Here is a 26,826-nt window from a genome sequence, read left to right on the forward strand (position 1 = left end):
CCTTGAGCTAGTTAAGAACTGTGTGCAAGGTCCACTCTGTGTGATCCCTACCGCACAACGGAAAGGAGAAACCTACTGCTTTATCTAGAGCTTGGTGCCCTGGTTGCTAGAAAGAGGACGTGCACTCGAAAGCAAGCTGCCCCAAGGTTGGGAGAAGGGTCACCAAGGAAACGGGTGAAGCTGTAGTCGAAAAAATCCTAGCGTGTGCCAATATCAAAACTAGTCAGCCCACGAGGGACTGCTGCAAAAGGAGAAGCTTGAACCAAAAGCGGCGTCCTCAAGTAGGGGTGTCCCTCTTGAGCCATTCGGCTCGAAGTAGAAGCACTACCAAGAGAGCGTCTAGCTGCGGATGAGTGTCCAGTCCCATGTGTTGGAGGAGTGCCGGATGGGTCGGGTGATGAGGCTGAGGGCCCAATAGGGGAAAGGGGGGAGCGGGAGGTGGGGTTGGAGGAGGGGGAGGGAGGGTGGGGGCGGTGGTGAGGCTGGGGTGGAGGGGGGCTCCCTAGAGGACTCTGCTCTGCAGGGGTCAAAAGGGTTCCCTCTTGGAATCCAATACTGTTGAGTTGGAGAAGGTTGGCCACTAGGCGGGGGGCTGTGCCACGAGACCGTCCCTGTTGACAAAGGTCGAGCACCTACTGCTAGCCATCTGATCGTTGGCCTTTGTCGAAGTGCCAGCCTGTGTGTCTTGGGTATCTGTATGTTGGGCATGTTCAGCCTTGGGGAATTGAGCATGTGCTCTGGGTCGAGATCTCCTATGTAGCGGAGATAATGTGTCGTGCCCTCTATAGTGGGTGCTCCTCAGTGCAATGTGCGTGATATCTCACTCCACAGAATGCAAACATAGAAGACAATGAGCAACAGAGCAATAACAGTAAGACTCAGCAGAACATGAACATGAACAGCATGAACATCGACAAACTCAAAGAAACCGATACAGACTCTGGCATGGCAAGACACTCAGCTCCAACCCAGATCTCATAGGTAGAGTGAGGGTGTCGAAGCTGAACTGTGCAGGGATGGTACAGACGTGCTGTGTATAGCTGAAGATAATGGACTCTAGATGACGGACCACGCAAAAGTAGATCGTCCATAAACCCAAATAGCTACGGATATATACAACATAAAGAGTCATCAACGGCTCACCAATATCTAATCCAACTAAGCATACTTCTGAACTCTTGTGGTGGTGCGCTACCCACGGTGTCGACTAGACCACCACTCGTATCCTTGCCACGTGTCACCGACCCGGTAAGAGAGTCCGTCTAGTGTGGAACGTGGCCAGCTGTGACTAATTGCCTGTCCGTGCCAGTTACACTGTAGCCCTGCTACAGGTTGCCCGCCACAAAATCACTCACCGTCTCGGTTGAGAGAAACAACTAAAATTGCTAAAAGATCGTAAGACTGCAAAAGAAACCACTACTGCATTGCACTACCATGGTGAAAAGACTGTCACGCAGTCACCCAAGAGAAAGATTAGTCGCCACAGCACCCAAAGTATCAGTCTCTGGAGGAGGTGGAGCCATCAAATCAATTGTGGAACCCTGCTGTGGGTGGGCTCTGCTATCAATAACTGGGCCGCCTGTGAAGGGAGCAGCCACCTGCTGCAGGGCAGAGGGTAGCACCTGTCTTGTAGTACTGAGGACGTCGAGTAACGCAGCCATGGCGGTGTGCACCAGCAACACCGTCGCAGTAAGGAACATTTTGCATCTGAGGCAATGGCGACGACTGAAACCTCTGAGGATATTGTTGATTGTAGTACTGCGCTAGAGGCTGTGTGTAAAGTCCCATGAATTGCTGAGAAGGACCTGTTGCTGCAGTCTGCATTAGTGTACCTGATCCAGTCCATCCATACCCCACACCCATCATCGTAGGCTGGGTAGCCCTATTATCATGTAGAAGCATTTCTCTAAATCCTTGTACCTAAGCCTGAAGGTCATTAATCATTTGGGACTTTAACTTCAAGGCTTGCTGTAGTGCGAAAATAGTAGCATCGCGATCGGCGATGGCGCTCTGACTCGCAGAGATCTCTCCATAGCAACGTAAGTAGCGGAGTGCCGCTGATGTGTAGCCGCTAGTTGCTCTGTTCCTAACTCTATGGTGGCAATAGCATTCCTGGAGTCCTGTAATATCTTTTCAGAAAGCTCAAACAGAGAAGTAGAATCCGCCACCGTTGAAGACGCAACAGGTGCATGAGGTGCTGGAGGACATGCAGGTGGCACTGCTGGTGGTGGGCTGGGATTAGGTATGGGTGAAGTGGTTACAATTGGTGTAGTGGGTATACATCTGGGAGGGTTGGTGCTGGTGCTGATGGGGTGGGAGATATGTTTACTAGGGGAGGGGTGGAAATGGGAGAAGAAGGAAGAGGATGCTGTGAGGGAGAAGCGGCGGACTCACGAGGAGTGAAAGTAGACACTGGCACAGTAGAGCAAGGAATGGATGTAGACGAAGAGCGTCCCGAAAGATGTGTCACCCTAATCTGTTGTCTTTCTGACCTTGGCAATGATCGTAGAGACTCTACTGAGTCCTTAACCACTTTGACTTTGATCTTCTTTTTCTTCTTTAGTGCCTGCTCAGTCTCACTAGTTAGAGATTTTCTTTTCCTGATTCGCAGCACTGGTTGAGTATCTTCATCCACTTGGGCAGGGGTTACATGAATATTTATTACCCACGCCAAAAGAGGTGTTGCAAAACATTTGAAGCTCAACTGCACAGATTGCACCTGGGCCCAAAATTGTTTGGCTCGGGATGTAAAGAGTATCTAAAGATGGCCAGGAGCTGTTTGTTTCTTTCGTAGTTGGGGTGATCCGTGCTAAGCAGCTCTTGACATGCTTGAATGGTTGCATCCTTCGACAGTTGAGAAAAAGTGTGTGTGGCAGGTTTCACCGCTGGAAAGGTGGTCATACCCATGGCATGGCCAAGCCGTGAAGGAGTGAGTTTGTGGCCCGTTACCTTGGGAAAATTTTTCAAAAGCTCGTGGATCATCTCAACAAGAACCGTGGTTGGTAGATCGCTCGTAGCCAGTGCGCTGAGACCTAGACTCTGTAGCTCAGCATTGGAAAGGACCTCGCTCAGAGATGGTCGAGGCGGCTGTAGAAAAAAAGCCAAGGAGAAGACTGAGCGGCTTTTAGATTATGAAGGCCTCCGTATCTCATGAGTGATGACTTGACTTTTGCCTTTGCATTGACTCCCCTTCTGTTGTTCTGCGTGATCAGTGGAAGCATCCGAATTATAGTCAGCTTCAGAATCCAACGTTGAATCTGTTGCTGAGGCGTTGTAGCTTTCATCGCTGGGGTCATTGGAGGTGAATTCTTCGAGGCCTTTGCTACTGTTATCTGAGTCATCACTCCCTGATTCTGCAGCCACAACTGGCTTTTTGCGCAAGCTGCCTTTCTCACTTGCTTGCTGGTACCTGCCATATCGATCAATCTGAGGGTAAAGAAATAAGCAAAGGCGCTTGGTGTATAGGGACGATGCAAGAAAAAACCGTATCCGTTGAAGAAGACTGTATGTATTGGCTAGGGAATAGGGTAGGGGCGAGACCACAAGGGACGAGGGTTGTAGGGTAGGGGCGAGGGGTGCAATAAACCCACGGGCCTATACCATGGGCCTATTTAAGGATAGGATCCCTTGTGCAGGGTTAAATATCTTGCTTTCAAAAGTGGAGCCTGAATGCGTTGTAAGAACGCCTTTGCTACAATTAACGCCTCGAAATGTATGAGGGAGTCCACCTTCATGGCTTGACGCGCAGACCTAAGCCACGGTGTCATGACTGCAAAGAGGAATACACTATTTAAAGGGGAACCCACTACCTTGAGCTCACTTAGGTTCCCTTTTCAGAATATCAACTGCTCATTATGAGAGCATAGCTAGGGCTACAGAATTTGACAGAGCAACTGCTAAGCAAATAAATCAATAGCTAGGCATCTCCTTCTTCTCTTAGTAAGAGGGATTAAGCTTATTGATTCCTATCCAAGCTGACATGGCGTCAAACATGGCGGAAGGACCATCTGTGGTACCTGAACATTTAGATTAAGTTTAACTTCTTCACTAAGTTAAGGAATGATGATTAAATTAGCATGCTTCATCTTTTAAGTATTTGTACGAAGGTACCATGTGGTGTGCATGGCTTAGCTAGAATGGTATAATTAGATGTGACCAACCTATCTTCATGAGTACTTATTGGCTCATCCTTGATATATATTTTTTCTTTTTCAGCATTTTCCTCTCTTAGTTTAAGTTAGGGTGACATGGATAACAACTAGAGTCACCCAAGTTACCTGTTATGCTGTTTAAAAACTAATCTAGTGATTGTTCTCTTATTGTGGATGCAAGTAAGGGTGCTCTTTATCTGGTTTTTTTAATAGAAGGATATGTTGACACTTTCTCCTTTTCTCTAAGCAAGACCCCTGAATAACCAAGATATGGCCTGCAAATTTTGACTCATGTATCTTCTAAAATAAATGATTAAATAGACACTTCTCCAACATATATTTCATTAACTTTTAAGTTGTAGCCATATGGTGCGCTTATGTACTTTTGAGTATCCCTAAAACTCCCCCGCCCGTCGTTAGGACAATTGACCTTGGTGCAAATATTCTCTCTCTCTCTCTCTCTCTCTCTCTCTCTTTCCCTCTTTCTCTAGCAGGATCCTGGATATACTAAGAACTGGCCTGCACAGTAGACAGATATATCTCTTAGTGTGAATGACTAAATAGATATATCTACTTAAAATAGATGTTGTGGTCTATGGTTTTTGAATTTATGATGAAGTCTCATGTGCTACTCTAACCTATGTATATAAGAAACTCTCTCTGCGCAGCCACCTGTGAATGCTCGTGACCTTATCCCAGCCGTGGCCTGCCCTACAGCCTGGTCCACTCATCTTTTGCAACCTGGCCTTTCAGCATATCTGGCTGGTTCTTGGCTTCTCTGCGGGCATGTCTCTCCAGGATCGTAGCTTTGTGACTTCTTTGACAAACAGCACTGCCCTCTCGGTTGTTGTTGCGTCACCTCTGTCATTTGCATCGATTCGCCCTGTAACCTCTTCATCCGATTCTCCGTCTTGTTGCTTGATTTTGGAGATACCTCCCCACCTTCCTCAACACGGAGCCCATCGGGACACTTGCCTCTGCCTGGAGAAGGTTGCCTCCGTGCCCTTGCTCCCACACCAGCCCTCCCACCTGGTGCTGCAGACTCTGTGGTAATTGTTTGGGCATTTCTCCCTTTATTGATCCTCTTGGTTCGTTGGTACTCTCCAGTTTCAGCTTTAATCTTTCTTCTTTTGTTCTCTTTTTGGTTATGTGGGGTGTGTGGACATCCCTCTATTGGCTTGCTTCCAAGTGTGTGTGAGTTTGAGTGTGTGGAGATGTGTGCGTGGATGCTTGTGTGTGAATCTGTGCTGCTTGCTTTCCAGGGTGTGTGTGCGTGCTTGCCTGTCTTTATGGTTTGTTTTCTCTGTTCTTGTTTTGCTTCTTTTTTCCTTCCCTTCTTTTGGTTGGCTTGGGCTTTTGGTTTTTGTTGTTGCTTGTTAGCGGTGGGTTGTTCAGGGTCAACTAATTGCTCTCATTTTTGCTCCCTATACCAAGCTTCAACATATTTTCACCTGGTTTCAGTGTCAAAACCTCCTCCTGTCACAAACGGGAGCGCATAACAATATAAAATATACTCGGATAAATAAAATTTATCACTTAATATTGAAGCCAGAGGATATATATATATATATATATATATATATATATATATATATATATAGAGAGAGAGAGAGAGAGAGAGAGAGAGAGAGAGAGAGAGAGAGAGAGGCGGGGGGAGATCGACACAGTACTGGGGACCAGAAGATGGGCTGGTCCCCCCCTGTAATAGTATCTTTATTACTGAGGAGAAGTCTATACAAGCACTTGAACCGAACGTATTACCACGTTCGTTCTAGAATAAGACTTGATGGTTCCGGGAAGCCTCAACTTCCGATTCCTAGGGCAAAACCCTATTCCAAGGAACTTCCGTTCCTTATTCCAATTCCTCGAGAATCAAGGTTCTCGCCTCTGGATCTCACCTTCCAGACTCAGGGCATGGCATCCCTACAACTCTTCTTTCCAGAGTCCTCTTCCCGCAGAACAACTCTGCTTTCCCGTACACGAAGTCCTTACTTGGGAATCCCAACTTCCGGATCACAACTTGAGAGACTACCTCTCTCCGATCCGTGGATCTACTTCCCAAACTCGGGTACGAAACCCTTGGGCCGATCTGGCTCTAGTTCCTTAAAGCGCTTTTCTCCTGCAGAGGCTCATACCTTCCTCTGCTCCTACTCCCTCACTAAGAGGAAGCACACGTTCAAACAAATACTCAGAGTTCATAACATGAAAATCGTTACCTTCAAAGTCTCGACGCTCGAAACGCAACTCCGTTCTCGAAAAGCAATTCCCCGGAAGAGATCTCTCCATAGAAAATCCTCTCTTCCAATCCTACACACAAAAGAAGTGTGTTCTCGGGTTCCTTCTCGTAAATCAGCCCCGTCTACGACGTTTATGGGCTGAAAACAGAGAAAAACAGCAACTTGTCGCGATGGAAACACACTTCGTAGGCACTTCTTCGCGAGAAAACTCGCGCACTGGGTCTTGGCGACATCTGGTACGCTTGGGGCAGCCATGGGCATCACCGGCAACGTCTTCTTTACGGCTGAAATCTGCAGCAGCATCTCCTTCTTGCAAAGATTGGTCCTCCCCTTTGAGTGAGGACATGTGATGCTTTTATAGCTCCTAGCCACGGGCACGAATAGCTGCTCGCGTCGAGATCGCGGCCATTTTTTTTTTCCTGGTTTTGCCAGAAAAAGAGAGAGAGAAAACGCTGGCTGATCTGTTGCCTTATTTATCAGATGGCTCTGCCCACTTATTAAGTGGGCGGCTGGCGTATTTTAAAAATAGTCTGAACTTGCCCAAAACTCAATAAAACCTTATAAGTTAAAAACAATGCTTTCACAGCACTTCCCAGGCGTCCCTGGATGCAATCACATGCACAGTTGCAATGCAGACATAAACTTCCTCTGGGGAAAGCATCTGCTTTCCTGAAAAGCAATCCCGCTTTCTCAAAAAGCATCTATTTTTCCTCAAAGTTTCCTCTGAACCCATCTTCATTCAAGTGCTTACTTTTTCCTTGTGCACAATTCTAACACAGTTCGGAATTTCCTCCCAACTATGGATATTCCCTTTCCGATGCACCCGTCACCCACCTTGTGACACATCAGGAATACCCATCACCTAGTACTTTCCTACCAAACTTACGGTACAATCTCCTTCACGATGCTCTATGTCACCCATCCTATGACGTATCAGAGATGTCCATTCCCGGATGGTCGGATACTTCTTTCCGATGCTCCCTGTCACCCATCCGATGTGACGCATCAGAAGTACCCGTTCCTGGTGGCCTTACAGATATTCCCTTTCACAGTGCTCTAGTCATTACTCTGAATGACGCACTAGGAATATTCTGTACTCGGATGTCTCCAGTGAGAAAAACCCTCTCACCTAAAATTCCAATAATTCATTTAGAATTATTTTTCCTTGGTGTTCCAAGCGAGAAAACCCTGTCGCTTATAAATCCAATAATTCATTTAGAATTATTTTCTTTTCTGTCAGATAAAGCCAATTTGGCAACACCTCCATTGTCTGTGGGTAGTTCCCTCTTCAGCAATCATCTTCAAGAGCCACTTTCAACAAGTGGACTGTTCAATTTTTTGGATGCAAGCTTCTTGTCAGCTCTAGTGCTGTGCTTTGTGACCCCTGGTGTTCTCCCACTGAAGTCTCTTGGTGATGTCAATTCCCTCTTCATCCTCATCTTCGTCCCCAAAGGCTCTCTCCCTTCTGTTCTTCCATCACCTCTGGTTGTGAGATTTTACCAGTTGGCGGGCGTCTAATCGCCGACACTCAGCTTCTCTAGCAGCTGCTCATTGCCATCTTCACCGTTGGTGGCTTTTGGTGGCTCTGGTTCTTGATCTGCTGTTGCTAACTGGGCTTTTGATTGAAGTGCCTATCTTTCAGAGGCTATTGCCATCCCCTCTCCACGTAGCTTGCTAGAGCACTTATCATTGTTTGTAGGAGATGTTTTTTCCCCTGGCCTTCAGTTTTTTAATTTGGCCATCTGCCTAGTTATATCTTGTTTTTACAGTTCTCCGTTTGATGCCTACGGGCCTGCTATGTAAACAATGATGTACTTGCTCGCAGAATAGGCACAATTTTGGGGTTCTGGGAGATTTCAAGTAATAGAATCAGCCTCCTTTTCTTGATATATACACACACACACACACACACACACACACACAGAGAGAGAGAGAGAGAGAGAGAGAGAGAGAGAGAGAGAGAGAGAGAGAGAGAGAGAGAGAGATTGTTTATTTGCGATTGCTTTGCTTGTGTCTAGATATTGAATATGACAGAGCAAGAGATCAATCAAGTGGATGTACGCATTGGATTAATTGGTGCATTGCAGTTTATGGATGGTTCTCTACAAGCTATGCGGAATCTGCAACATCTTCAATCTCAGGTATATGATAATTGTTGTTTGATTGGATGTTTTTTGTGTACATTGTGTGTGTGTATGTGTGTGTGTGTGTGTGTGTGAGTGAGAGAGAGAGAGAGAGAGAGAGAGAGAGAGAGAGAGAGAGAGAGAGAGAGAGAGTTTTTACCGTCTACTAGAGGCAGAAATTGGCCTATAAGACAAGTCAAAGTACGTGGTGTGGATGTCCTCTGCGTATCCTCAGACTCTCGAACTTGTAGTCAGCATAATGTGCACAGTGAATTTGACTCTTCTCCATTGACCCAACCCCCTGTCTCGCATCGAAGGGAATGGGAGCTAAGTCGAATGGCTGCGATAGTGCGTATCACCGCAAGGGGATAGGCTCAAGCATGTATTTGAGTACGGTTTCCTCTTTCAGCGAAGAACATGGTGTTGTAGTCGGGGGCAATATGGGTGGTGTAATGTATGAAGCGTGACCCATCGGATTTCTCCCAAGCTGTAATACATTGGCGTTGTAGAAAAGCTTCATTCACTTGGGAGTCAATTGAAGCATCATGTAGCAAGTGTAATGCATCCCATCTCCCAAACCACTTCTTTATGTCTTGCATCCATCCTGTGCTCAAGATCTTGCTTTTATGCGTCTTTTGAACTTTTTTGCTTGCTTCCCATGCAATTGTAGGAAGTCGATGTGAGGGGTTTTGACGCATCTTTATCATGTACTCCACAACCCTTTCCAAGCCCATAACCTCAATCGGAAGAGATCCGGACTCGAGAAGTAGGAGCATATATGTTGTTTGTGTCTTAACTTGGAGAAAGTTTCTAAGAAAATGCTTTTGGACAATCTTAAACTCTTTCCAAGGAGAGTTTGAAATGCTCCCGTCCCACACTTCAAGTCCATAAAGAAGAACCGGTGTCACCAATGCATCAAAAAGGTACTTCTCGAACCCAACACTAGATGTTTCCCGCATTACATATGTTTTAAATATAGTTACCGGGAACGGCAAATCGGAACGGCGAACGGGGAACGGCAATTGGTATAAAATGCCACTGCTTGTTTCGGACACTCACGTCTGAAACACGGAACAGGGTTTCGAAACGGGAAGCTAGATTGGGAACGGGGAACGGCAATTTGAAAAGGGCCATTCCGTGTTATTATGGTTTTAGAGGACAACCATAAGCTTTCTGCATCTTCTAAAGTGTGTGCTAGAAGCACTACATGATCCGCATACAACAAAAGCATGATTACCGCATTGCAAATCTTGACCTCTTCAATGCCTTCTTCTTGCATAAAGTCAAGTACCATTTGTTTCAATTGATCGATGCATAGACCAAAGAGAGTTGGTGACAACGGACATTCTTGTTTAACCCCAATAGTGCTTACAAAAATTTCTGAAATTCCTCTTCCCATGCGCAATTGACAGATTAGAGAGAGAGAGAGAGAGAGAGAGAGAGAGAGAGAGAGAGAGAGAGAGAGAGAGAGAGATCTTTTTATGTCTTTTAGAGGCTGAAATCGGCCTATGAGACAAATGAAATGTACATGTGCCTCCTCTATGTATCGGGAAAGGACAAAAGTACAAAGTAACAAAATGTGGTCCTATGGTAAGGAGAGGGATTGATCCATGGGAGGCTAAAATTCAAGTTACATGATATATTGCGCCGGGGGGGGGGTGTGTGTGTGTGTGTGTTTAATATCGCTTGGGGGCCATGTAGCTCGGTACCAGTACCTCACCTTGAAAAGGGGGGGATGTCACATCCACATCTAACCCTACGTGCATGTGTACAAGTTGATTCCCATATCTGTGGTTGAGGACAACCTAGGAAGTGTTTGGGCACCCTTGTGAGCCTGTACGTAGGACCTCCATGTGCAGGCATTTTAGATTAGTTGCATACTTTCTGATTGCACGAGATGAGCCCATCAACACTAGGGTTTTCAGTTTTCAGCCATAGCGTCACCGCACCGTTGCAGATCAGGCATCAGTACTATCGTTTTCAGATTTCAGCCCAAGACGGCAGATCAGCCAGCATTTTCAGATTCAGCCCTCAGATCAGCGTTTTGCAGTTTTCAGCCCATCCTTGACATTGGCGACTGTAGATCAGCCCATAGCCATGTCGCAGTTGCAGATCCCGTTGAGCATCCCTAGCGTTTTCAGTTTTCAGCCCTTAGCCTGGCAGATCTAAGTACCGTAAGATCCTCTCAGCATCTCAGCATCTAGGACCATTGTATCAACATTTGTGCAATAGAGGCGTCCCTTGGAGGGGCCATCTAGTGTTAGTTGTGTGTGTGTGTGTGTGTGTGTGTGCGTGTGTGCGCGCGCACATAAGCATGAAGATCTCTCTAGGAAAGGTAGAAAGTTTGTATTCAAGGAATAACAATGTTTCATCATTGTAGGTCATGTCAATAAATTTTCCATGTTCATTCCTTGACAAGACTCATTCACAGCAAAAGCACTAGTACGATTGTCCATCAAGCATTGGTATTTCCTTTATGGTTTGCTAGAGTCCATAGTTTTAGGTAGAAAAGTCAAGTTTAGATCACTTTTCTCGCATGTACTCGTTGAAAGGTTTGACACTTCGTCACATTTATCATCTGCATTTCAGTTACAACCATTTAGGAAGCATAGTCCTTTCCTAGTCACACGAAAAGTAAAAGAGGTGCCTATGAAATTGTGGTTGAAGTTGTTTCAAGGATGTCCCCCAAAGGAGATTCTTAGAGAGGACTAAACGGAGCTCGTAGATGAAGTTGAAGACATGGAAGCTAGAGTAGATTATTTTCCATCGCTTTTGGCGCGGCCAAAAGAAGCAAGCATTGCAATCCTTTTTGAAGTTCAAGTATCGCGGCGGCACCCACGCAAGAGAGTGGGCCGACGAAGATATCTTCATAGAATGTCCGGAGTTGTTGGCAGACCACTTGGAAGCCTTGCAACTCGGTACCAGTGCCTCACCTTGAAAAGGGGGAGCTGTCACTTGCATATCTAACCCTATGTGCATGTGGACAAGCTGACTCCTATTACTAGGATTTAGGAAAGCCTAGGAAATGTTTTGGCACCCTTGTGAGACTGTACGCAAGACGTGCATGTCCAAGCACTTTAGATTAGTTGCATACCTCTGATTGCACATGAGCATAGCCAGTGTCTGCTCGTGTGGGCACCGCAAAGTGTTCCCATACAGTTGCATTAGTACCCAACCTAGGTATTCATCTACATGTGAAGCACCTCTTATAAATTTTTATTTTATCTTTTTATCTCTTTTTTCCCATCTCTGAGGGTGGCCCTTTGATTTGTCCCCTTGAGAGCCTCGGAGTGGCTTTTTGACTGCCCTTGAAACTGCCATCAACTTGTCTTGTATTCCTCAAGGTTTCCCTTTGCTCACTTTAGAACTTTTGAGTTCTTTCTCTCTCCTTCTTGGACCACGACCTCTCTATCCACCTATGTGCCCGACCCGACTGGGGGGCCCTTTGCTTTGCCCGGCCACCAACTTTGAAGCCTCCCTCTCTTTCTATCTCTCATCCTCACACGACACCTCCCCTACCCCTTGGCACTAGCGAGGTCGCTAGTGGGGGGGGAGGGCTCTTCTTCAAAATTTTGGGAGGGGCTCACGCCCGTGGGAACCCGGCCCTTGCGAGCGCCATGCTACGTCACCAATCGCTAGCGGCCGCTTGCGCCACCACGCGCCATGAATGCTTGCCGGCCACTGACCACCGCCGCTTGCTAGGCAAAACCGCCACCGCACGTAGCGCCACAGGCACTGCTATAGCCATGCGCAAGAGAGAGCTCCCCTCTCTCCTCTATACACTCCACAATAGGCTCACACTTTTGTATATATAGACTCCATCCTCGTAGCCACCTTGTGCATGTGGGATTCCCCATGCCACGTGGTGCTCGCCAGGCAATTGCCTCTCAAGGCACTTGAGAATTAATTCAAACCCCCTCGAAGGTGCCACTTTTGAACACTCATCTCAAATGCTCAATTTCGGGTCCGTAAAAGCCGATCAAAAGTACTCCTCCCCGCCTCCGAGCTTTCCATTCTTCGCTATTTCTCGAGACCCTGAGGCCCACCAACCAAGGCCGTGAAAAACGAAATAAATTATCTGTACCCACCTCTCGGGGAAATGATCCAAGTTTCACCGGGCTGTAGCTCGGCAATTGGGCATCCGATTGACAAGCCGCTAATTCTAGTCGGCTCTACACATCACCTACTATCCTCTTGAACCTCGGCAAGTGCCAAAAAACACCAGATGGCACAATTCCCCACGTTGATAGGTGGGCACAAGCCCGGCCCCCGACAAATTTTCAATCCACCATAACTTTCTTTGTTGAGCTCTGATTTGCAATCCGAAGAGATAGGCTTGCTCCATAATTCAAGCACTATACATGTATCCACTGCATCAGCTCTGGCCACCTATCCTCAGTTGCCCTATCCGTCTCAGATCTGCTAGACCTTCCAACTTTAAACTTGAATATCTTCCACACCGTGGCTCCGTTTGACGAGCCGTCTGGAACGGCTTCTAGAACACATCGAGCACTGCATTCCAGGACATCTATTGAGCACTTTGAACACTTGAACCTGTTTTCCTAACTCGACCGCTTTGGGGCCTTTTTGGCCTAAAAAGCGGCATCAGGCATACACCTCCACTAGCACCTGCTTGCCTAGGTCTTTCACACTGGCTTTAGCACTTTGTGTTGCATGTGCTAGCACCCTTTTCTTGGCATAGAACACTTCCTTGCACAGGCCAACTTTGGCTGCACCAACATCACACCCTGCCAAAGGCATGATGTAAAAATGCTCGTGCCCTAAATACCCTTGACAATGCAAACGAAGTTTGCCAATGGCAGGTGTAATGGTTATGTCCCGTCCGGGTGCCGCTAGAACTGCCTTTGTTGGTGCCAGGTGGTCCCATCCTGTCGGGTGTAATCTCGAGTCGCACCACCAATTCAAGTGAAATGAAGTTGGCCTTGGCTCCTCCATCGAAGAAATTCAGCGCTTCTTGACTTTCACTTTGCCCCAAGCTCGGCAAAGTTCTGTACTTTCATCTATCTGGCTTGGTTCAGTACCCATGCAATCTGGTACCAGTCTTGCTTTCATCTTGCCTTTTCTGCCACGTTCCTCTGCTGCTCTGGAACTCTCTGGCCTGTCTTCAGTCGGTCCTTGCGGTGCCTTTTTTGGGCACTTTGCGGAGATGTGCCCTTGTTCCCCGCAACCAAAACACTTTCCCTCTTTGATATATTTTGCTCTTTTTCGAAGAGTCAGTCAGGGTCGTGCATCCTTATCTTCTTTCCTTGGGAACTCTTTTTCTTTCTACTTTCATTGTTGGAGGTCTGTCGGGTTCTTTGAGTCAAGATCTCATCAGTGGGGTAAGTCAAATTTCCTGAATGTATCGAGAAACCCCGTTTCGCATGACCTATTAATTCTTGGATAGAATTTGACTTTTGTTCCAGGCAGTAGTCTCAGATCTCTGTAGGGAGTCCGCAGCAAAACCGCTCAATCTGTTCTTTAAAGGTGACCTTCTTGAATGAAAAGTTTGGTAGAAAAGAGTCCCAAAACGTCTCGCAATAAGCGTCCATAGAATCTTCCTTGGTCATCCGAAGATGGTTCCAAGCGGTTCTTATATCTCGTTCGTACTCCTGGGTCAGCCGAGAAGAAATAAAGAGCCTTTTGAATTTAAACCAGTGGACTAGAGTTTCTTTTCTCATAAGAAGAGTGGACCACCATGTTCAAGCATTTCCTTTGAGAAAAGATGCAGCCCTCCTAATCTTGGGAGTGCTCTGAGTAGTGCCCTCCAGAGAAGGCTATGTCAAATTGCTGGATGAAGGCCAAAGCCCTCGGAGCATCTCGGAATCTAGAAAAAGATTCAAATTTTATCGACTGTCCTCCTTTAAATTCTTTTGCTTTCTTGCTCGTCTTCGAGGAAGTTGTATTGGATGGCTTTGTAGAAGTGCTTCTTCTTTGCATAAAACATATGGTCATCGGAGTCCGAACTGTCAAAGGATGACTCCTTCGTAAAGCTATCAGAAACTGGGCGGAATCTGAGTTTCTTTGCCTTTTTCTTGCCCTATCTGAAGCTTTGCTTTTTGCTTCGCTTGTTTTCCTTTCTATCCTCGCTCTCTCGAGTCCGAAGAGCTAGAAGAACTGTCATAAGGAGAGGAAGAAGAAGAACTGGGCACTCCTTTAAAGTGTACATGCTTCTTATGCTTTCTTGCCAATGCAAAAAGAGATTGACGACCCAAATAACTAGGGTAGTTAGTCCCCTTCTTGTGCTTTTTCAACTGCTTTTTGGATTGATTTTTCGTGTGGAAAAGCTGACTGATCTAAGTCTGAACCACCTCTTGAAGTTCTTGTTTTGTAAACATCCTCGGAGAAGGAGGTTTCTTGAGTGCTGGTTTGATTGGTGGTTCGGTGGCTTTCTGCCACTGAGTGTGCACTTCAACGATGGATTGCTGAGACAAAAATTTTGCAAATGGAGGGTCTTTCGCAAATTTAATCATCTGCTTTGTGCACTCGTCAACCTGTTGTCGACGTTCCATCTCTTGAAGTTCGTACTGAGTAGGCCGAGGTGGCTTGTACTCTTCCTCTGTTAAATTGTTAAAATCTTCTGCGTGATCTCCTCCCGCATCAGAAGAAGTCGACTGATTCTTGTCGAAATCCATAAGTGTCGCAAGAAAAGGGATAGGATTTCCCGGCCGTGCTCTGATACCACTGTAACAAACTTGGACACCCAAGTCAAGATTCTGCCGCGACACAACAGAGATTCAATTCAATTTAACTGACATAACAAAATAGGGACGACTCGGCCCGGCGTAGTTCTGTGTTAAGAGGTATTGGCCCCAAAGACTAACGCCCCTTTCAGTATTTATTTTTATGTTAATCTGTGTGCAAAGTACAACTAAGCCCACGGGTGCTCGCCCTCAGACTCTGCGTCGAGATGCTGTGAGAAGTGAGCCACCTTGGGTCACTTATAAAGTTTTTACAAGGGTTGCTAAAAGCAGAGCCCCAAAAGCATTAAACTTCAAAAGCTAGCGCTGCCAAAAGCAGCCAGTGGAAATCGCAGAAATCGAAGAGCATCCGTACAGTTTTGCCACGCCAGCATGCTCTTCGCTTCTTATTAATGGCACCTAGGCCCCTCGGCAAAGGTCCATAAGTTGGACATGCCACGTCATCAGTTTGTGACATATATATATGTGGTCTCTTAATCTTGGTCCATGAGGTGTCTGATAGTCCAAGGGCTTATATTTGTTATAGCATACGTCAAAGCAACAGTGAACAAAGTGTCGAAGAGCCACCCCTTAGTGCCTGGTTCTTGAAAGTGTGCTCGATGACATCTCCTCTCTAGCATGGTCAAATGACAAAGATGCATATCCTCTGGTGAGTCTGTTGTCCGTAGCTGCCTTTGCCATGTTGAAGTGCGTGGTTCGGTCGACAAAGGTGGCTGCTAAGTATATATAAGACTCCACCACCTCTACGTGTCCACCTGTAGCCTTAGAGACTGCAACACTCTTGATTGCCTTGAAAGTATGAAAGATCATGACCTTGGTTTTCCCAAGGGTCACTGTCAGCCCTCTCTGTGTACAAAAGTCGTAAGAGCCTCTAGGTGTCATTGTAACTCCTGTGGTTCAGAGATCAAAACAATGTCGTCAACATAAAGCATGATGTGTATTGGGGTACCTCCAAGGTCTACACACCCTCGTCGCTAGTGCATAGTATGTAATCCTACTAAAGTTATGGCATCTCAAGTGAATAGCCCAATGTGATCCCAATATTTATGTTGGCTATAGGTATTTATTTTACTTATTTGTCAAAGTTTTGGGTAGGGCAATTCGCTAAAGGGTACCTCAAGCCAATATATAAGAAGCAGTGAGTCCCCATTGTATAGTCATCTATTTCATTGCCTAGCTGGTTGGTTCAGCAATCTCTCTCTCTCTCTCTCTCTCTCTCTCTCTCTCTCTCTCTCTCTCTCTCTCTCTCTCTCTCTCTCTCTCTTTCGTTGACCACGGCGGCAACAAGCTTTGGACTCTACCAGACAGTTTTAAAACGTTGTCGAAGGTTACTTAGTCAATGCCCTGCCCAGTTACGGGGTCTTGAAACGAACTTACGATGACAATTCGGCAGTTATTCCCGCAGGGGGCGTTTTGAAACATAGGAGGTAGGGCAGTTTGGTTCTTATTGAAATAGCGTTTCAACGTTGTATGCAGAACTTGTGGGGACACCTATTAAGCATGACGTTTTGACACGCACGAGTAGAGTAAATCATTGTTTCCTACGTCGTTGAGGCTACGTCTTGAAATGCACTTCATGTTGAGGCTTGCTAGGCTACGAGGTCACTTGGAGTAGTCGTTGAATGCAAGCTTCTTGAAACGCATCATAAAAGAGGTCTTAACTAAAGCGTTTTGAAACGCTGAAGCAAGCTGCCTTAGGCAAGGACTTTAAGCTACAGGTGAAGCCGGTAGGAATGGCCAATTTTTGTGTTTTGAAATACATTACGTGGGAATCCTCAGAGGTCTTGCAACGTCAAAGACCTCCTTTGGAGAGTTTTCCTGAAGACCTCCTTGAGGATAGTTTCCACATATCTTTGGCCTTGAATGTTTAGCACCAACTCCTAGCTATGGAAAGTAGTTAAGCTTGCACCTAGTTAGCGGCCTCAAGGGAGTTGCACGTCCATTGGCTTCGGGATTGAAAAGCCAAAGGGAAGTTGAAGTGTATAGAAAAGGACAAAGGCAAAGGCCCATCGGCAAAGGTGACCCGATATCAACTATTGGCTATGAAAAGTGCATTGAAATTTGACTAGTACTTAGTTAGCTGCTCTGGTACTCACAAAATTGCTTAAGGGCCACAAAAGGGTGTCTAGGACACTATGCTTGCAAATCACAAAGGAAAAGCTAGATTTTGACAATCTCAGCTCTTTTCTCATTGAGGAAGCCATGTTAATCACTCAAGGCAAAATTCGAGTTCTAGCAAAGGTGGTGAAGCACTTGCTGCTTCGGATCCTAGAAAGAAGTCCACGAGCCGTTGTTACAACTTTGGAAGCGTGGTCATTTGTCTTGGGATTGTAGATCCAAAGCGAAGGCAACAACTTAACAAAGAACAAAGGCAAAGGCAAGCATGACGAGGACAACAATGAGAGTCATTCTGGGAAGGACTCAAAGGAGTCTTCCGGGTGGTAGAGACTATAGTGGGAAGGGCTTCAGCCTTCTAGTCAGGTGACTGTTCCCGCCACTGCTTCAGCTAGAGAGGGGCTTGTGAGCGGCAGAGAGGGACAAAAGGAGCTCTTTACAAATGATTTGGACCTATGTGTTGGAGTTAAAGTTATTAGTGTTTGAACCCGTGGTTAGAGTTCAAGGCACATGTATCTAGCAAGGAACCAATGCGATGTATACAAAACATTATGGATGTGCTACAGACAATCCATTGTTGTCAGTGAGATTCTGGACAAGGTGTGTTCCAAAAGTTCATTGTGTAGGAAAGTTTGGATGTGATGTGTTCATAGTTCACGAATGGGGATTCTTAGACGTAGTGTGGTCTAGAGTTCAATTTTTTTTGAGGCAACTGGTGCTCAAGATGGTTGGGCTAGATGGGATGATGGGCCTGCAGGCTCTTTGCACCGTTGGTTAGATGCTTGTTTGGTTGGGGCACAGGCTATTGGAGTTACCTACAAGATCCATAGAGGGGTTGCTACTTGTATGAGAGAGATTGATGAGGCCATTCCACCAGACTAGCATGCCTTCATCTGGGGACAGACTCTTTTACTTCTCATCAAGGATGGTGGGTGTACTTCGATCCTCAAACAAAAGATCTGATTGTTGCTTAGTAGGGGTCCTGGGACTCTAGTCTTTAGCATTGCTGAGGCTGGCCATCATGGACGCGACATCAGACTAGAGTTTCAAGGTGAGGTTCCTCCCGATGACCCTGTTTTTACTACCGGGGAGGTATCACTTTGGAGATTGTGGATTTAGCAAGGCAAGCACCGCGTTCACTTGGATTGGGATCTTGGCAAGTGGCAGTGGTCTTCATTGAGTAATGAAGGAGATCCTCTATCACTTGGGCAGAGGATTGAGCTTGTGACGGACTAGTGACGAATTTGATGAGCGGTCATTGAGTACTAGGCATAGTTACCCGGAATGCGGAACGGGAACGGCGACGGGATCCCCGCGGAACGGGGGAACGGCTAGGGGTTCGGAACGGGAACGGCGCGGAACGGGAGGTATAAAAAACACCCAAATAGTGCATTTTTTTAGCTTCTTGTGTTTAAATACAAGGAGTATTAGAGTGCTTTGACTCTAATACTCACAAAAAACTGGTTTTGAAGACCATTCAATCTTGCTATGACTAGATGATGTGAGAGAGAGAGAGGGAGAGACTCGAGAGAGTGAGAGGGAGAGGGAGAGATTTGAGAGAGTGGGAGGGAGAGGAAGAGAGCTTGAAGGCTTAAAGCCTTGAGCCTTGAGAGAGTGAGTCTTGAGAGGGAGAGATCTTGAGAGTGTGAGAGGGAGAGAGCTTGAGCCTTGAGGATTAGCTTGTGGAGAGAAAGGGGGAGGGGGGTGCATTTTATGAGTCCTTGAGGCCTTGCACACTTCAAAAAGAAGCCCAAACATTTACTTCAATTATTTCAATTTTTGCCAAATTTGTTTGTAGCCGTTGGCCGTTCCAGGGGCATTCCGGAACGTTTTGGGGGGCGTTCGGAACGTTCCGGAACGGCCGTTCCGGTTTGCACTGGCCACCCAGAACGTCAAACGTTTCGGAACGTTCGGGAAGGGAACTGCCCCCCCGGAACGCCGGAACGGGGGCTAGGGGGCGTTCCCCGGTAACTATGGTACTAGGGGCATCATTGCGGGGCATGCCCCCCCCCCCCCCCCCCGGTTTTAGTTGCCGTCATCAGTTCTTTGCAGCATGCCTTTAGCTCGGACAATGTATAATGGTGCTCTTCATGGCAGCTATCCAGTGTTGGGGACACATGAGCCTTTTAAATTCCATACTCTGATAAGCCACTTCTTTACCCACTTGGTCACTTTCACCAGCAATCAGGTTGCTTTCCATTTTGCTCATTGGTGGTGAGTATGCTCTTTATCATGGATTCTGATGGATTATCCATTTGGGATTAGAATTTTTATAGATACACTTAGCTCCATTCACAAATCAGTGGCCACACTAGAGTCATGATGTTTGGTATGCAAAGTGTTGGGACTTCCTCAAAACTGCCTTTCTCGTGTCACCTATTCCTAGGAGTGTGATTCTCTCTCCATGGGGGAGAGGTTACTAAGGGGTTCAATTTGAGACATTAGACAATGCGAGGCTAGTATCCTCAATTTCAGCAGAGAGTATTGTTAATTGTATAGATGGAGGTAGGGGATGAATCTAGCTAGCCTCGACGAGGATTTAGCAGTTACAACCAGATTTTCAAGGGTGTTTCCACAAATTCAGCCGCATATTATAGAGATAGGCAATCTAGGTGTTTTTTTGAGTGAGACTGGTGCATTGTCCAATGGTGTATACACACCCTCCCTTACATTGATTCTTTACCCCTCTCTGGTGAAGAATCCACCTTGGTTCATCTCTCTTCCTAATATACATGGAGGTGATATACATGTTTGGTATGTGACAGAGCAGGGCGTGTGGAAGTTGGATGCACTAGGAGGGTAGCATCCAAACCAAAGATGACAAACAATGTCTCTGCAGAGACAAACAAAGGTACCATGAGGCACTTGGGAGGTCAAAGGTTAAGAGAGCTAGGAGGAGAAGGTAGCAGAGGCTCCTTGAGATAGACACGCTTATAGTGCAGGTATCCTCTACAGGATCCACCTCCTCATTCTTGCTCTTCTTCACCAGAGACACCACCTACTTCTCCTAAGCTCGATAGAGTTTCTTGGAATATTGTTGTACCTTCATGCATTTCTGATAGAGATGATGTTTCTCTTGCTGTGCTCATGACACAGTACGAGGATAGCTTCTTCCCTCTTTGATTATTGAAAAATGTAAATGCTAGATTATTTGAGAGGCTCTTTTTGAAAACTAAGAAATACTCTTGGCCATTTATGGTATATTTTGTGGACATATTGGGGATCACTCCTATGTGGTGATTGGCTTTACATATATCTTGAGGCTGAGCCCTTGAGATGCTTATTTTAGTATGAAGATTTTTCCTTTTTTGTGAGAGAGAGAGAGAGAGAGAGAGAGAGAGAGAGAGAGAGAGAGAGAGAGAGAGAGAGGTTTTATTAGTCCTCAGAGGTCTAATATGTCCTATGTGACTAAAGATACATATAATGTACTATGTATGGGGTTGATAAATGATTCTATATGATCTGGGAGTCGGGTGATGAGAATCGCAATGGGGGGCCCACACTGTGGCTAGGAGAGGAAAGTCTGTAGCATGGCTGAAAATGTGAGGGAAGCAAGTTCAGATGTGAGCAAAAGTGGTGCACTCTAGTAGTGTGCAGTTTCTACACTCTTGAACTTGCAGTGAGCATAATGTGAGAGTTGATTTGTCTCTTCTCCATTGCCCTAGCGTCCTGTCTTGCATCTGAGGGAGTGGGAGCTAAGCTAAATGGTTGTGATAGTGCGTATTGTCACAAACTGGTGACGTGGCATGACCACCCGCAGATGTGCTGACATGGACAGACAGTATGGACTGTCCGCAAATTACGCTGACAGATGATGATGTGGCAGACTGTACGGCAGCATCGGATTTTGCACTGACAGGTGCCACATGGCAGCAGTACGGATTTCCGGGAAAATGCAGTTATCAATTTGACTATTGAGCCTCCATACATGAGAATCCAGTGGGAAAACTCACCATTGACTGCCACCAGTGGTTTGCATTTGTACCCCTTGCTCTTTTTTCTTGCTAATAGTATTCGGTACCGGTGTAAAAGGTGTTTTTCGAGAATGGGAGCAACCAATGATTGGTGCTCATAAGGTTTTGATGTTGAAATTGATGTGATGACTGAGGCCATGAGTGTTTCTTTCTTGCACTGTAGGAACATTTGCAAAGCTTTGAATCATTGTTTGCATGATAAAAATGAGTACATTGTTTGAAATATGATTGCAGGAACCTACATCATGTAGCATCACAGTGACAGTATTACACTTCAAGCGATGTGCATTATGTGTTCAAATGATCTATTATCCATTTCATGGTGGGATGGCTAATGGCGACCTTGATGATGTGGAGTATGGGGAAGAGGATGCAATACGGAGCCGGAGAACACTGAAGACAGATTATGGAGAGCCAATCATTTTACGGTGTCAGCCCTATCTAGTGCCTCTAACTGAACTTTTGCTGCCACACAAATGTTCGCCAGTTGAATTTTTGCGAATATGGCCCAGCCTACCTGCTATTTCAGAGTTTACAGGGGCCTACGTGTACGAGGGCAGCGGATTTAAGGCAACTGCTGCTGTTGAAAGTGGCACTCCTCCTTTTTTCACTGGATTAAGAGCTCTTGAAGAAAAACCGTTTTTCCAAGTTTGTTCCCATGTGTTGCGCACTGTAGCAGGGTTTCAGGCAAGTAGTACCTTCACCTTTCACCTGGTTTTCTTGGTTAATTATGCATGAGGCGAAAATCAACTCCAATCCCCTGATTAATAATTTTTTCTGTTTCGGGTGTGCCTGTGTATGCTCTCTAGGGAAATAGGAAGGAGTTTAAATCAAATACTGGAACAAAATCGTGTCTTTTGGTTTGCTACAGAACAGGAGACGTTCAATGGCTATGCTTGATGCCTTGAGCTGATCAGGGTGTAAATTTTCATAAAATGAAAAGGAATAGTTGGCCGTGTTTTCTGTATCGCCAGCTTTTGCAAGGCTAGTGCATGCTAATAACATACTCGAGGCATAGTTTGTCGGACAGAATCGCTCTTTGTATGATAGGGACTTAATACTTTTTTCTTCATTTGTCAGGATTGTAACACAGGTTTTGATGCTTTCTCAGGTGTGCTATGCTGCGAAGACATGGCATGGAGATTTTCTAGGCATGGTCATTTTTGGTGCAAGCGAAATGAGCCGAAATGTCGACTTTGGAGATGAAACCACCACTATGATGTGCAAATTTGTACTCCGTGCATCGTCTTCGTTGGTACTCGATGAAATCACAGCAGATGTGCAACAATGGCTGGATGATCTGACTGATGGGGCCGTAACATATGTCTCTGAGGAAGACGTTCAGTCAGCAGCAGCCGAAAGACTCAAAAGATCCATGCAACAGATGGCCATGTTCAAGGCTGCAGTTGCTGCTCGTCCACCACCCTCCCCACCTAAACAGGATGATGATGATGATGATGCTGGTTCAGAAGAGAAGCCCAAAGAGCCCAAAGAACCCAAAGAGCCATCAACGTTAACAACTTATACGGCAGAAGAGATTGAGCATCGGGCTCTTCAAGCTGCTGTTTTGCAAGAATGGGAGATGTTTCGTGCTAAGTAGCGCTGTTTTGTAAAGTTGTAGAATATAATAAAGTCAGTAACTCTCTCTCTCTCTCTCTCTCTCTCTCTCTCTCTCTCTCTCTCTCTCTCTCTCTGTGACACACACCCCCGAATTCAAGCATGCAGACACCCACCCACACCTGCAGTTTATGATTTTTGTGCAATAGAAGCTTACACTAACTTACTGATGATTGTTTTGATCATGATTTCAAATAAAACTAGTACTGAATTTTTCCATTTCTCTCTTTTTGTGGCACTAACTTGCATTCAATTTATCATAATTATTGCAGGTGGTTAATAAGTAAATTTTTTGTGTTCTACTCTTTTGGGGAGTAGAACACAATCAGATGTAATTGATTTGTCCTCTAGGTCGAGTATGGCCTCAAATGGATGTCAATGTAGGCTTTCTTTCTTTCTGAGCCTCCTCATAGTTGAAAATTTAGAAATTTCTGACCATATGCTTGGTATGTATGATTTTCTCTTCCATACAGTGTAAGAACTAATATTTGCTTTGGCTAAGTCTAGAGCATGTGGATAACGCTTTCTCTCTACCTTGTTTCAGATTCTGGCCCTTCGTATTGTATCCCTTTTTTCTCCATAATTGATCCTAGCCCTCTTCTAGTGTAAGCAGGATGTTGAAGGGTATAAATAGATGTACAGAGCAAGGGCTATCATGTGGAAGGCTTTTAAAGACATGTTCTAGAGCCAATGCTCTTGGTTATCCAACAGAACTTCCTTTTGCTGTACATATAGCTCTTGTTGATGCAACTAATTGTGGGTGGCAAGCTTAGGTAGTGATATTTCTTTTCTTTGGCTTCAGCCCATTCATTTGGTTTTGACTTGTGTAAGGAGGTTTGATTGAGAATCCAATCTAGGTGATTTCCTTTCATGCTTGAATACTAGGTGTGCATGACACTCTCATCACTTAGCACATGTGATTTGTTGAATTGTACCTGTTAGCATGCGAGTGTAAAGTACACATTGATGCTAGTGATAGTAAGGGAGAGGAATGTTGTACAGAATGTCAAATGGGGTAATGTACATGGGTAACACACGAAAGCAGTCATAGTGCACTTAAAGTTTGTTGGGAACACCTTCACTACTTGATTTTGCATCAATGTTTATGTTGGAATAACCCTAGATATTAAGAATTTTCCTAACATTAGAAAATTTAAACATTTTTTATTTGTAATGGCTTCCAAAAAAAAAAAACACTATGTAGATAGTGCAAGGAATCTTTCAAGAGAAGAAAATACATGCACACTCATATGAGCATAATGTATACCTTTTAGGACTGGATATGGGCATTATGAGTTTCTAGTAATGTCATTTAAACTTACCAAACCACCAACTACACTCAGTTCATTAATTCAGTTGATGAAAATTGCATGTAAAGTTGTACCTAGAAACACTTTTGAGTATTTAAAATAGATATTCCAATTGCATGTATGAATACTCTGACTTGTCAATGAGAGCTTTTTGCTTCCTTGTATTGATTTTGTTAGACTAGTTGTGCTCATAATCCACATCCCTTGATTGGAAAACTCAGTGTTAGCCACTAAACAAATTGCTTGGATATACAATGAAGACATACAAATAAACATCAAGTGAAAACTACATATGCCTTACTATCTCAAACTTAAAATAGAAAGAATTCCAATTTTGTGCATCTATTTCACAATAGAAAGTAACTTATAAAAGTATGAATTTATTCTTACAAACCAATGCTCAAAGCAAGGCTTGAAACCTTCTCTACGCAAATGCATCCAGCCAATCTCACAACAAATAAACTTGTAAAGACAATACCAAAAAGCACATGTAATTTTCATGGTGAGATCAAAATTTTCTTCAAGAAAAACTCCCTTGTATTTTCATATTTCTATATAAAAAAATTTGATATCCAAGGAAAAAATCTAACATTTGATGTTGTATGTAGCTCAAAAAATTCTATTGACTTTGTAGATCTGCATAGTGAGTTCCCTTACATCTCTCCAAATACAAGTCTTCTAGAAATAATTGATATCATGTTCAAACAAAACGAGTCTTTTTTTCTTTATAGCGACACAATTTGATAAATTTAATACAAATTCTCATTTGAGTCTCGATCATTTTGTAGATCAAACTCTTCAAATTAAGCAAGAAAACCATCCATAACATCAGAGCCCTTTCAGATCCATTTGAGATTAGCAAAACAAAACTCTTTGACTCATCTAGCTTCAAAATATGATTGAAATGAAAACAAACATGGATCATTAGCCACTAAACTATACTTCTTGCATCTGCAAAGCTAGATTATTAATATTTTCAATAAATAAAGATAAATCATACACTTTGAGTTGAACAACGTAGATCTCCAGAGTAAGAATTAGTAGGCTTTAATAATAAGCTCTTGCTATTCATGTATGAGAACAACATTATCCACCAATTTGTAGCAAGTATCATCTAAAACTAGTCAAGTTTTACTTTGAATTGACATAGAAATGGTTAAAAATGAAAGCAACTTGCGAACAATGGCTTTGCAAAATATATTAAGCTTCATGATCCACTTAAAGATTTAAGCTCATTACTCCCCTTATCTTTGAGTGTTTAGACAACATACAATATAATTTTTTGCCACAACCGAACTTTCTTTCAAACTTTTACAATAGACTTATTTTCACACTCATTTGAAACTACCAAATCATTTTGATCATATGCTCCTTAGAAACATCCAAAGTTGAATATCTTTTGGATTATTGTTCGTGTACTACAACTTCATCAACAATCCAAAAAGTTTTTAGATAGCTTCTATGCTTTCAAGTTGCCGTTTTGAACATTCAAGCATGGAGGCTTCGGTTTCAAGTTGAGACAAAACATCTTGGAAATAAAAAATTCAGCTTCATCTGGATTACTTTATTGAGATTGCATCACCTTGTGAAGAAAACTTCCAAAACAACAATTTTTTTATATTAGTAGAAATGCATCGAAAAATTTCAGCAAGAGCTCTTTCCTTGCCAATAGAATATAAGAAATCCTTGTTTGATATATTTTCAAACACTTAAGACATACATTAACATGGTCAAATTCACCTTGAGGTGATACCCCCTTTATATTCTTGCCTAGTTTTTGTTTTAAGGGTTTTTGGGTGTTTCTTTGGCTCACACGCATCTGTAGTTCCTTATTATCAATCAATTGCAGTCCCTTTACACATCTCTCTCAATGCCCATAGGATTTGAAACTTTCTAAACCTCTCCTCGATAGAGTATGACCCCATATGGTCATGAAAATTGTGTGGAAATAGGGTTGCAAGGAAACATACACATCTTGGAGAAGATGAAGGAAGCTCAAGGCACACAACAGAGTTGTATTGCTTAGTAAATAATGAAAGATGAGATAGCCCTGGAGCAATGTGCGTATATAAAATGCACAGGGGAAAAAAATGTCCCGACGGTCCTAAGTGTGTTCACACACACTTAGGACACACATCACTACCACATGTATATGGTAACAAATCCCCCCTGCAAGTGATGCGGTGAACGAGAGCTGGCACATAAAGTATAGGGAAGTGCCATGTCCTAAGGACATGATCAGTCCACAAAAGGGAGTAAGCCCAAAGTTTTGCGGAAAGCTTCATGAGACAATGCCATTGTGAAAAGATCTGCAATGTTGTTCTTTGTTGGCACATAAGCCAAGTTGATTTCTCCTGCTGAGAGTCTCTCCCTGACATAGTGGCAATGCATCTCAACGTGTTTTGTGCGAGCATGAAAAATTAAGCTCCTTGCAACTATCAATGCACTCTGACTGTCAGTGTAGATGATATTGGCAGTGTCATGTCCAGCACCCAAATCCGCCATAAGGCGTCTAAGCCATACACACTCAACTGTAGCTGTGAAGACTTCCCTGTTCTCAACCTCAAAACTGGAAGGGGGCACAATAGGTTGCTTCTT

General features: G+C 44.5%; 1 protein-coding gene across 1 annotated transcript in view; it reads left to right on the top strand.

Moving 5' to 3' along the window:
- Window positions 1-23,088, top strand: part of TPLATE (ARM repeat superfamily protein) — a 103,571-nt gene extending 80,483 nt beyond the window's left edge. The window contains exons 4-6 of the mRNA XM_086523030.1: window positions 8,407-8,529; window positions 21,536-21,988; window positions 22,413-23,088. Coding sequence (XP_086379156.1) covers window positions 8,407-8,529; window positions 21,536-21,988; window positions 22,413-22,901 — 1,065 coding nt within the window. The 3' untranslated portion in view covers window positions 22,902-23,088. The remainder of the gene's footprint in view (window positions 1-8,406; window positions 8,530-21,535; window positions 21,989-22,412) is intronic.
- Window positions 23,089-26,826: the final 3,738 nt, after the last annotated feature.

The sequence above is a fragment of the Adiantum capillus-veneris genome, chromosome 11, assembly GCF_014529385.1.
Source record: "Adiantum capillus-veneris isolate H3 chromosome 11, ASM1452938v2, whole genome shotgun sequence".
Lineage (NCBI taxonomy): Eukaryota > Viridiplantae > Streptophyta > Polypodiopsida > Polypodiales > Pteridaceae > Adiantum > Adiantum capillus-veneris.